At 41.2% G+C, this 12,249-nt stretch overlaps 1 protein-coding gene across 2 annotated transcripts in view; it reads left to right on the top strand.

Annotated features, from left to right (window-relative positions):
* Positions 1 to 10,813, top strand: part of LOC126190816 (adenylate kinase isoenzyme 1) — a 137,972-nt gene extending 127,159 nt beyond the window's left edge. For both annotated transcript variants that reach the window (XM_049931382.1, XM_049931383.1), the window contains one exon: positions 10,179 to 10,813. In XM_049931382.1, coding sequence (XP_049787339.1) covers positions 10,179 to 10,256 — 78 coding nt within the window. In that variant the 3' untranslated portion in view covers positions 10,257 to 10,813. The remainder of the gene's footprint in view (positions 1 to 10,178) is intronic.
* The last annotated feature ends 1,436 nt before the right edge of the window (positions 10,814 to 12,249 follow it).

The raw sequence follows: 12,249 nt of genomic DNA on the forward strand, positions 1-12,249 counted from the left end.
CAGTAAAGCTGCATGCCCTCGGGAAAAATTACGGCCGTAGTTTCCCCTTGCTTTCAGCCGTTCGCAGTACCAGCACAGCAAGGCCGTTTTGGTTATTGTTACAAGGCCAGATCAGTCAATCATCCAGACTGTTGCCCTTGCAACTACTGAAAAGGCTGCTGCCCCTCTTCAGGAACCACACGTTTGTCTGGCCTCTCAACAGATACCCCTCCGTTGTGGTTGTACCTACGGTACGGCTATCTGTATCGCTGAGGCACGCAAGCCTCCCCACCAACAGGAAGGTCCATGGTTCTAAGTAATACTAAATTAGCACAAAACAAGTCACATTCCAATAATGTCATTTTAGAACAAAATTTTTCATTTCCATGTAAAGGAATTTACTATCTAGAAATCCCGTAATAGTAAGTGCTATTAAGCTATATATTTTGTTAAAATGTTTTGAACATAATCCCAAAGCTGTACACAGGTATATTATTGTGTAACGTTTTAGTTGTTATTCAGGAGAAAAATAAAGAGACGAAGTTAGCGAAACTTCATTGAAACATGTATGGGTGAAAAAAGAAGAAAACAGTGTTTTCTCAATGTAGAATCGTTTCAGAACAATTGTTGAAACAAACACGGACACCTGAAGATGAAAATGTTTGTAACTTCTGGTGCAGCTCTTGAAGATCCTGTACGATTACCACGAAACGCAAGCGCGTGTGCGTGTATGTGTGTGTGTGTGTGTGTGTGTGTGTGTGTGATGCGTAAGTGGGCTGTTCGATCAGTGATGAGTAAATGAAGTAGACATCTCCCCAGCAGCTGCCAACGCCCACCGCTCTTTTGTCCAAAAGAAGGAGCGACTCCTCGTGACGTGTGCTGGACATGTGAACTTGAGCTTTAGGTGTGCCCTCAACAGCTGGCCACATCCCTTAGGCACTGGTCTCGGTGACGTCAACTGCATTCTAAGCGTGGCCAGCTGAACTGAAAGCAGCATTTTTTGGCGCTAGGCAAGTACCCGTATACCAGCGCAGTGAGCGTAATGTTCCCGCCTCAGATGGCACAGCCATGGCGCGCAGTTAGGCGAATGAAAATATCTCTCTGTTCCACTCCCCTCCCTAGGGGACATCTGTTATTTCCGCTAGAAAAGCTACCGGAACTTGGACCGTATATGCCGCAGGGTTGGCCGAAGAGTATTTTGATGGCGCAATATGGGAAATCACCGAATCCGCTCGACCGAGACACGCTGTTCGTGTTTTAAGCAGATATCTTAATATACGTGTATCTCACTATCTCAAAATTTTAATTACTGGAGCATCTCGTTTTCAAACGATCACCAACGAAAATTAATTCTTCCTCTTCTTTGGTCGCCCTGCATTTTCCCCTGTCCCGTGTGTTTATCTTAATCTAGTGGTATGTAACTTCATCTATTTTTTATCTGATACAGCATTCGATCCCGTCTTCCTCTCTCAATCTTTCCTTCAGTCGTCCCTTCAACAAATCTTCATTGCAAGCAGTTTCTTCGCAGAGTGGCTGATACCCTCCCCATGTTCTTGCTATTTGAACTAATCTTTTTTCTCCTATGTTTTGACTTCTGTGCATTTAAACATCTTTTCCCAAAGCAGCATTTCAAAATAGTTTTCTTCTTTCTTTTTGACTGTCAGAAGTTTACTGTCACGTGATGCTGCACTCCATGTAATACACTTTGCGAATCAATTCCTTAGTTCCACTGGAATTCTTTCTGCCGACACAGACCTTTTAACTTTCCAAGAGCATTTTTGCCCATAGATTTCAATGCAATATTTTCTCAACATTGTGTTCATTTTCCTTCACCAAACCTTTTAAGTAACTGAAATATTTTATCTGTTAAACAATAATAAAGGTTTCAAAACGAAACGGATACCCCTAGGACAGTGCTCGTACTTGAAGTTATCCGAGCACGTACCTACAAAGACATCAGCTACATTTCAGCTATGTGTGTTGTAGGGCATTCATTCTCAGACTGCCGATGTAGCAACGCCGAATTTATTTTCAGCTCGTTATGTGGCGCAAACGGTCTTGTTATTTTAGGGAGTGTAATGTTTTATCTTGCATTATGCTTCAGTAAATTTCCTAGGTTACATTTAGTAGTTACTCATCGATTCGGCATCAGTAGATTATATCTCGGCCCCAATGTGTTATTTTTATATTGATCATTGAGGACAATCGTCTCACTGAAGAGTGGAAAGGCTTCGGTTGGTCGACGTGCTTTTATTGCTATTTGTAAGTAAGACAAGAAAACTGTATCAATAGGACGGAAATTATGAGCAATCACACTATGATTTACAGTTTTCACTTTAACGGACAACCTACCAATCTGACTTTATGATTTAATAGAAACCATTTGCGTTTACTTTTACCCAAACTAAACAGCAACCCATTTGCCTGCAGCCTACTTAATACACAATACAAAAGCTACGCAATACAAGCTATACTACAATACCCTCGCAGTTCAGCACAGTAATGCAACAGTAGTAAGTCTCTCCTGTGGCCCCAGCTATCACCGTTCGAGCAAACCTGGAACTAACAACCATCACAGTCAGTAACAAGAGACGATATGTGTTCAGCTCAACGTATAGCATGCCTGCACTTGCCCCTCCACATCGATCAAGCACTCTGGCGCATTCCAATTACAAGCAACACAGCTCATCGGAGTCCAGCTAATTTAAGGGGCAGTCAAATGAAAACTATACAGATGGAAAGAAAAGTAAGTAAAATGTTTATTATTTCAAAATTAATTGCCATAACTACTAATGTTTTCCCCTTTAAACGGTCAATCCCTTCATGGAAAAAGGTTTGCGGTAGCCTAGGCAAACATCATTGTTGCCAGGCGTGCCATAACCGTCTTTCTTCAGGACTCCAAAAATATGGTAATCACACGAGGAGAGATCTGGACTGTATGGAAGATGTGTAGTAGCTTCCCATCGCAGCTTCTGCAGCGTAGTCGAAACAACCTCGTCAGCTTGTGAGCGAGCATTATCCTGCAACACAGTGATGCCGTCCGTCAATATTCCTGGGCGCTTGGACTTCAATTCTTGCAGTGTGTCCACGTACCGCAGTGCGTTAGTTGTGGCGTCGTACTCCAGAAAGTCAATGAGCAACAGGCGCCTGCAGTTAAAGACGAAGGTCATCGTGGTTTTCACGGTGCTGGCGTACCTGTTGTGTCGACCACACTGCAGAAATTTCACTGCGAAGCCCTTACACAGTCTCCATACAGTCCAGATCTCTTCCCGTGCGATTTCCATATTTTTGCATCTCTGGAGAAAAATTCGTAGCCATCTATTTGCTTCGGATGAAGAGATGCAAAACGGAAACTTTTTTCCATGAAGGCATTGCTCATCTTGTTGCATAGAGGGATAAATGTATTAACAGCTACGGCGGTTACTTCTGAAATAATAAACAGGTTTTGAGGGTATTTTTGTTCTGTCACAGCAGCTACAAAAATGCGTGATTTTTTCACCAGACGCGTTTCGTTTTATTGAGGTACAGCATCATCAGTGGTCTGTAATTAAATTATTTACATTTTGATTTGCTTTCATATCGTAAAACAGTTCGTTAAGAATATGTTGATTTGTACTTACGGTGATTTTCGCTTCATTTCTCGCTAACACAGCGAAATGCCGTCTGCTAGCACATCGTTGCTTTTCTGCGTTAGACGCTGGTAAGTTTGGTCTAGTATTTATTTGTTCTGCAGCACTATGTATCTCTTATGGCTTATACAACACACTTTTATCACGCCACTGGATCCTTTTGGTTTCGTACTTCTAAGTATGTGTTGTGGTTTGTGTTTTGTAGTGTTGCCAACATAACCTTTCCACTACTTTGTCTTTGACCTACAACCTTATTTATTTATTACTGTATCTTGTAATCCTATTTAATTATGTTTCTGTGTATTTATATATTGTGTAATAGTAGGGAAGCAGTAGTGATGGAGGAATTATGTTATTGTTTAAAATTATTTTTTTCAGTATAGGGGAGGGAGAAACTATGATGAATGGACATAACTATATAGCAGTGTGATGGAGTGTGAGTTACAGGAGAAGGTCAAGAAGTGAAATAATGATGTGAGTGGTGGTGGTGGGTGGGGGGGGGGCGAGTGGGAGGGGGTTAAGGATGCAAAAGACTCTTCTCTCGTGTAATTTCATCAAATATTTTATATAGGTTTTGGTTTCCAATATTTATTTGGTCATTGAGAAACTGTTTATTTTGTATTAATGCTTTTTGTATGTGGAAATTTTCTTGGAAATGGAGGAGGTGTCTGCATTTACTGATTTTTATGATATTCATATTTGTTTCAATATTTCTTGGTCTATGGTGTTCTTGTTTTAGATGATCTGCAATTTTGAATGGTCTGTACCGTATTTAAATGCTCTGATGTGTTCTTTATATCTTATGTCGAATGTCCTGCCAGTCATTCCATTGTATAGCTTTCCACAATCTCTGCAATTGAGCTGATAGATACCAGATTGTTAGTATCTGTCTGGTCTGGATTTCAGTTTTGGGATGTGCTTCTGTATCGAGTTGTTTGTTTCGTAAGCAATGTTTATGTCTTGTTTTTTTAAATATGTTACCTATTTTATGTTGAATTTGTTGTGGTAGGTCGTTCTATGTCATTTGTTTTTGTTTTTGTGCAAGTTGTATGATTTGGTGAGGTTTTGTTAGTTTTTTCTTTATTTGTATCTTTAATTTTTTGTTTAGTTGTCTACCATTGCTTATTTGAGTCCATTTTTAATCTATTTGTTTTGCAATGTCTAGCTCTTTCTCGTAATCAGAAGTGTTTTGGGGGTTCGTGTTCAGCCTGATTAACTTGTACCTGATTACTGCTTGTTAGTGGCTTTGTGGGTGGTTTGACTTTGCATTTAAGATAATGTCACTTGTTGTGGGTTTTCTGTATATGTCAAATGTGTGTTTATTATTGTCTTTCATTATGGTTATATCCAAAAAGTTGAGTGAGTTTTCTTGTTCTTCTTCTATTGTGAATTTTATGTTTTTGTGCACGACATTTATGTCTTTGTGTAGTTGCTATATTCTTTTTTTTAGGTTCATCTACTTCGCATATTATGTTATCCATGTATCTGAACTAGTAGATGACACTGTAGCTTTTCTTTGTTATTATGTCTTCAAATATTAATTTTTCTATATGATTCATGACACCGTTGGCTAATGTTTCTGAAATAGGTGAACCCACGGGTAAACCTTCTTTTGTATGTAGTATTCTTGACTGAATTCAAAATAATTTACTTGTTTTATTAACTGTCGTAATTTTATTGTTTCATCTGTGTGTTCGTGAGATAGCTGTTTGTGTGTTTTCAGGTTTTCTTCAATTATTTTTATAGTTTCATTAACGGGGATTCAACTTTAAATACTTTCTACATCAAAGGAGAGCAGTGTTATATGTTCTACAAGTTGAGAGGTATTTCTGATTTTTCTATCATTTTCTAGTTTATAATACTGGGTGAACTGACTGCACTTGTTTTGCTGGTAGGTATGTAGGAGCTGAATTGAAATTTACTATTGGACGGACTGGATAATTTTCATTATGGACCTTTGGTTGACTTCTCATGTTAGGGGCTTGAGAGTTCTTTTGTACAAATCTCTGTTTCTCTCTGTCTGTAAATGTATACTCTATGTTTTTGAGTGTGTTTTTAACATATGTTTGAAATTGCAAAGCAACTACGGACACTATGGCCACACAAATGAAGAATTTAATAAACAGTTTACTTATTTTTTCCCTGTCTAGTTTTCATTTTACTGCAGCTTATGTAGCGAGTCAGCGTGTTGTCTCTTGCCCCCTGATGTCACACCAGCACGCTAACAGCCAGGCATCGCAGGTAGTCGCTTCGATATGTAACGGTGCAGGGTTCAAACTACCTCTCTCGTCTCGTGTAGCCTGTGGGTATAGCACTGCCTAGGTGGCGCTAGGTGTAGACACCTCCAGTTCCCTCTCTGGTTTTCAGGACTCATAGGCTGTGCTGCGCTTTTCACAGTACAATAGTAAGCCCTATGGGTTGTTAAAATAGCTCATCACTGAAGGCTACGAAGAAGTTTCTGTGCCCTGATCTGCGGTGGTCACCTTCGAATTAATTCCGCGTGGGTAGTCACCCACAGAACAGACATGTAAGGACGTTGGAGGCCGTTACGTTCCCACAAATAAAGGTAGCCTACGCCACAAGGGACACCTCACTTCCATTTCCTCTTTGCGTGTATACCAGGATCAGCTTGACTGGCACCCGGCTTCATAATGACGTCGTTCACGGCCCCAAGTGTTCCAAACATGTGCCACGATTACAACGCATGGTTTTGAACCTCCAGTCATTGTGTTCCTACATGCACTGAAATATCTGTGTAACGTCGCGTGCGCTTATCTGTTACGTATTGCTAAAAACTGAGGAAGGCGCTGATAAGCAAAGCCATTTTCGCATCGCTTGATCCAAGTATGCAGCTTCATGCTTATCTGGGAATAATAAAATTTGGTACAGCGCTTCATCTCGCCTCCTAGCCCAGTATTCGGTGTGTCAGTCTGCTATGTGGAGGACCCCAGTTCGATTTCGGATACTGCCAGAGATTTTTCCTTGGTAGGAGGGCTGGAGCGCGGTACACTCAGCCTTGTGATGCCAATTGAGGAGCTACTTGAAAGCGAAGTAGCGGCTCCAAGATCAAGAAAGCCGACAGCAACCGGCAGAGTGGTGTGCTGACCCCACGTCCTTCTGCACTGTATCCGATGGGGCCATTGACAGAGGATGATGCGGTGGTCGGTCGGTCGTGACTGGCCCATGAGGGTCAGAAGATGGAGCTTTAATTTTTTTACATCACTTTCATCATATTTTGGCAACAAAACCTTGTTTTTCAGCATAATCTCCATTCAGTGCCACAGTCTTCCGCCACAGTACTGGGAAAGCGTGAATGCCCGCATGGTAGTACTCTACTGGTCGACGTCGGAGTCTACGTCAGGCTGCATCAGTAACTTCCCCGTCATGAACGTACTGCCTCAAGCGGGGTGCACCCTTTATAGCGCCAAACTTTTTTTGCCTTTTTTTTTTTTTTTTTTTTTTGGAGACGAAAACGCTGAAGTCGTTTCTTCAATTTCCTGAGGGTAGCACAATACATTTCAGAGTTGATCGGTGCACCATGGGGGAGGTCTCCTATTAGACGGCGAAGAACCCAGCGAGCGCGCACCTTTGAGTACCCCAAACTGGTGGGCAAGTGTGTCAGCACTACAAACATACACGTCCAACTGTGCAACGAGGTGTTTTACTGTAAACCGTCGATCACCTCGAATGAGAGTGTCCGCACGTTCTAACAGAGCAGGAGTCACAGCTGTGTACGGTACACCAGCACGCGGGAGATCAGACACGTTTGCACGATCTTGTTGCGGTTATGGCAGACGCCTCGCCCAACGACTCACCGTGCCCTCGTCCACTGACAGGTCTCCGTAGACATTCTACAAACGGCTATGAATATCTGCGATGCTCTGGTTTCTCGCCAAAGCAAACTCAGTGACAGCTCTCTGCTTAGAAAGCATCTCCGTTACATATGCCATTTTGAAGGCTACGCATAGCGACGCCATCCATTGTAATGTCAGGAAACTATGGGGGCTGAAGCGGGAACAACAACGTCAGCATTTTTTCAACAGAAATTGGCCGACAAAAAATGTATTGCAATGTTTTTTGAACGCCCCTCATACTTTCCAGAGAGTTAGAGCAACGAGTAATAATTTTTTAAATAGAACATTACTTTCTCTGTCATGTAGTTGATTTATTTAAACAAACTGTATACAAGTCAGTACAATCAAATCTCTATCAGTTTTAGTTAGGGAGATAGAAACGTTCTGAGTTTCTGGGATGAATTCAGCATGATTTACATAACTCGCTGTATTCAGATGAATGTTCTGGTGGGGGAATTTTCATTTAAGAGAGCGCCTATTTTAGTGAATGTACAATTCAGTGGGCCTTCCAAACGACCTATCTCCATCCGTGTACCTGCACGATCGTAGGCTGATAACCACTTGAAAGTGGCGTTTGTGGCCGAAACTGGTCGTAATATCAGAAAATAAAATATCTACAGATGCTGTAATTTGTTTTCAGTTATTTATTACAGTTGCGGATGTACCGAACCGCCGTGCTGGATAACAAAAAAGGCAGAAATATTGTTCACTCGGCCATACAGGATTGTACAGCCACGACACGCGTCTTGAATCAGGAAATGGGTTTGTTCCCAGGAAAACAAGTATCCACTAGCACAGCCCAACGAAGTGTATAGCAGCACGCATTGTCAGTACAACTACCATTGTTGTGGCCGCGGCAAAAGAGAGACACACAATGGAAATCGTACGCTCAAACACACCACTGGACACAGGAACGGAACCACGTCCTCTTTTCGAACGCGTTCCAGGACTGCGTGCAGCATTAAGCTGGATATTCCTGCTTCACAAGGCTCCGAGGAGATTGCTTTCGTCATCATCATATGGGCCCAGAACATGCCGTGGTGGTATAAGGCGCCGCTGCGTTCACCTCTGGTTAACAGGTGCTGTAATTTGGACAGTAGTTACATTTCTGATGTGTTAAGGCTGCTACCTATGTCCATCTTCGAGATCTCCGTGACGTTATTTTTGAAAAAGTACTACATGTTGTCCATGCTGTCCTGTTCTAGCTCGATACACAGAGTGTTGCCCTTAGCCCTAACCAGAGAATTCTCCAGATCTCCCACCCATTGAAAACATGTGGCATCCTTGCCTAGTGACGTACGCGCCACCACGCGCCCTTCACTACGCTACGACTGATGAACTCTGGTACAAAGATGACGTTGCTTGCAGGGCTCCGAAGCGCACGAGAGAGACGGCGGCGGCGCGTACATCACGAGGGTAGTAGACCTGAGCTCGACCGCCCTCTCAGTTCAGCACTGTGTTTCCACAACTGTTAACTCGTAAGTGGTCATTCATGTACAAACGAGAACTGTATCTTCTACTGGAATGCTCTGTTATGGAATCTTGCTGTTTAGCAGTCCATAGCCATAGTACTAATTTATTACCACTGCCATGCGTACAATAAAATTAAAATCATACCAAAATGATTATCTGTTACATGTGGCACTACTCCTTGTGTGAAATGAGGACTGTTAAGCAGAAGAGACTTAATGGCATAAACAAGCCATTATGCCATTTATGTCGAGCACAGATCTTAAATTACAGCTTATTCCAAAGTAGTGTGTATCGTCGTAGTACTAATAATTAGTATAACTCCATAATGGCGCATTGCAGTAGAAGATGTAATTCTCGTTTGTACATAAATACCCAATTACGAGGTGTAGAAACGCAGTTCGTTTGCTGACAAGAGCTAGCGAGTGAGCTTAGGTCTACCCTCGTGACGTACACGCCGCAGCCTGTCTTTCTCGTGGACCTCAGCAGGACTTGGAATGACGTATCAATGTCTGGTATGCAAGCCTTTTCGACTCGATGCTCGCCAGGTGGGAGTCATTGTTGCTGTCAAGAGGTACCAGCTCAAAAATGGTTCAAATGGCTCTGAGCACTATGTGACTTAACATCTGAGGTCATCAGTCCCCTAGAACTTAGAACTACTTAAACCTAAGGACATCACACACACCCATTCCAGAGGCAGAATTCGAACCTGCGACCGTAGCAGTCACGCGGTTCCGGACTGAAGCGCCTAGAACCTTTCGGCCACAGCGGCCGGCACATACCAGCTGTGTGAACCAAATTTCGCGCTCTGTATACCGCCAAATCATATACAAATTTATTCATGCAGTCTTCCTATTGTATTGCCAGCGCACATTATTTCAAATTTCTTCGTCGTTTTATCCTTATTGTTGATGCAGTTTTAATGGTCAGAAGTGTGCTTGATACGTCTATAAAAAGTGAACCAATATATTGTATTTCCTCTTTTCCATACAGTATCCATTTCAATTACATTCAAGACTTCACTAGAATATAACCTTCTCAGGTTTCCATCCGTTTGATAACCTCACTATTTCACCATAATACTTACTTCAGTGGATGATGCAGTAGCTCTATTGCAAGTTTACGTTCGTGAGCAGAAACTAGACCTTTTTTTTAGTGGGAGACCGGCATAAAATACTAGTTGTGCCCACAGGTTGACAGGTGATTCTGAAGCGCTGATATGTCTTTCTCGGTGCTCTTGTTTCAGATCAGCGCTGAAAATGACCCGGACGTGATCTTCAACGAGGTTCAGCAGTGCTTGGACAAGGTGGTGGCCAGCGCGTAGATCGTCGCTCCCCACGGAAGTTCTCACTGTTTCGTCTTTACACAGCAACATCGTCTCTAACATCCAGCAACAACGTAGAAACTTACATTGCCTTCGTGTGCCGAAGACGGATCATATATCCTTTCACGCAGAAAAAAATGTCCATTGCTGATCTGTTGCATGACTTATATCGGCACAAAGCTTACGGTGCAAATGTAGGACCTTACTGTGTAAGTTGAGGCGTTCTGCTACATCGAAGACTTTGATTTTCACAACTAATGTAAGCATGCATCAGTATGACTGTAGTTTTGGATAAATTTCCCATGTACCAGCACGCTACAGGAGGAGAAGCTAGGTAAATTCTGCTGCAGGTTCTGCCACGGCATTTTAATGCATGATGGCAGTGATTATTATACGACACCGCCAGTACCATTAACACGAACTTTGTTGCTTCTCTACAATCAATCACATTGACTTGTTACTTCATTAGCAATAAAATCATTTCACATTTCACATCCATTCACAACTTGTTCCTTGCTCTATTGTACATTCGCCAATAAAGAATGAGGGACATACCATTGTTTGTTTTTTAACTATAATTCCTTCTCTGTTTCCTGTAAAACTCGAATAAAGTACCTTCGGACTAATTAACTGCAATGCAACTCATAAGTAAAACAATTTTTGTTCTCATTTTTTGTTTGTCTCGTACAGGGGCAAGTTTCTCTTCTTATGCGTTAGAACATACTTTGATATTTTAATGCTGATAAATTGAGGAGTTTATTGCGTAATAAATCTGTTCCAATCAACGGAGCTCCATTGAATGGCACTACCTACGGACTCAAAAATATTAATAAGCATTTCAACGCCATGAAGAAATCGTTAGAAATAAATGAGATTCCTTTAAATCTGTTGCTATCGAACAATGCTACATATTTAATAACTATATCGGATACACGATGAAAAGAAATTATATGCAACAGATGAAATAATTCTACGAAAAAATGTTAGTAGACGGAATTAGATGGCAAGACTAATTGGAAGCATCCGTGAATAGTTCGTCTGGAGATGGGGAGAGGCGATGGGAGAAATGGTAGATGTTGAAGATGTGGATATGCAACAGAAGTCATCAATACTGTATAGATAATGACGCTGCTGGAAGATGAGACAAATAGGAAATATCAGATTATACTAAGCAAAATATTGATCTGTACACAGATTTTTTCTATACAATTTAGTACAAACAATTTTATTACATTATGATTTTTAGAATGCTCTGATGCAAACAAATAAAAAGATTTTGCTCAAAATAGACTCCATTAACAGTAGTTACGTATTATGTTGTTAGCAAGTCGTTTCTGTTTCTTACTGAAACCTAAACGAGTAACACCAACAAGTCATGACGCATACAGGGTAATTAAGTGTTAAAGGAAGGATGTGGTTATAACACCAGTTTAGGAGAAAACTAAATGGAAATCAGTGGCTTGTCAAACTCTGTTTTTCCCTCAATCGATGAAAAGCAAAACTAAATACTGGTTTCCTGTAACCTTCCGCTGTATAAAAACACGTCATAAGGTTCCAAAATTATTTTTCAATCATTTATTGCCGTTTCCTTTACAATTGTGATATATAGCTACACTGCTATGTTAAAAATTATACAATAATATATTCAGGTTGTTATCTTGAAACGTCCCCTTAGAAAAAATTATACATGACTGTGCTTAAACTGACACACAACATTTTTAGCGCAACGCAATCTGACTTTCAGAAATCCCTACAAAAGAATGGCCCTGACTAACATTAACCTATGCGTTTCACAAATCGCTTACATCACAAAAATCTTGGTTACTCGAACTACTGCAATACAGCAAGCGCCACTACTGCCAGCTAAATAAAAGATTCAAACTACGGAAGGCACTAACTACCGATAGGCATAGTTAGCAAATGAAAGATTTTGATAGAGAACAAACAATGTATTTACCTTAGTAGTGTTGAAAAATCATAATATACATAGGAG

Source organism: Schistocerca cancellata, chromosome 6, assembly GCF_023864275.1.
Source record: "Schistocerca cancellata isolate TAMUIC-IGC-003103 chromosome 6, iqSchCanc2.1, whole genome shotgun sequence".
Lineage (NCBI taxonomy): Eukaryota > Metazoa > Arthropoda > Insecta > Orthoptera > Acrididae > Schistocerca > Schistocerca cancellata.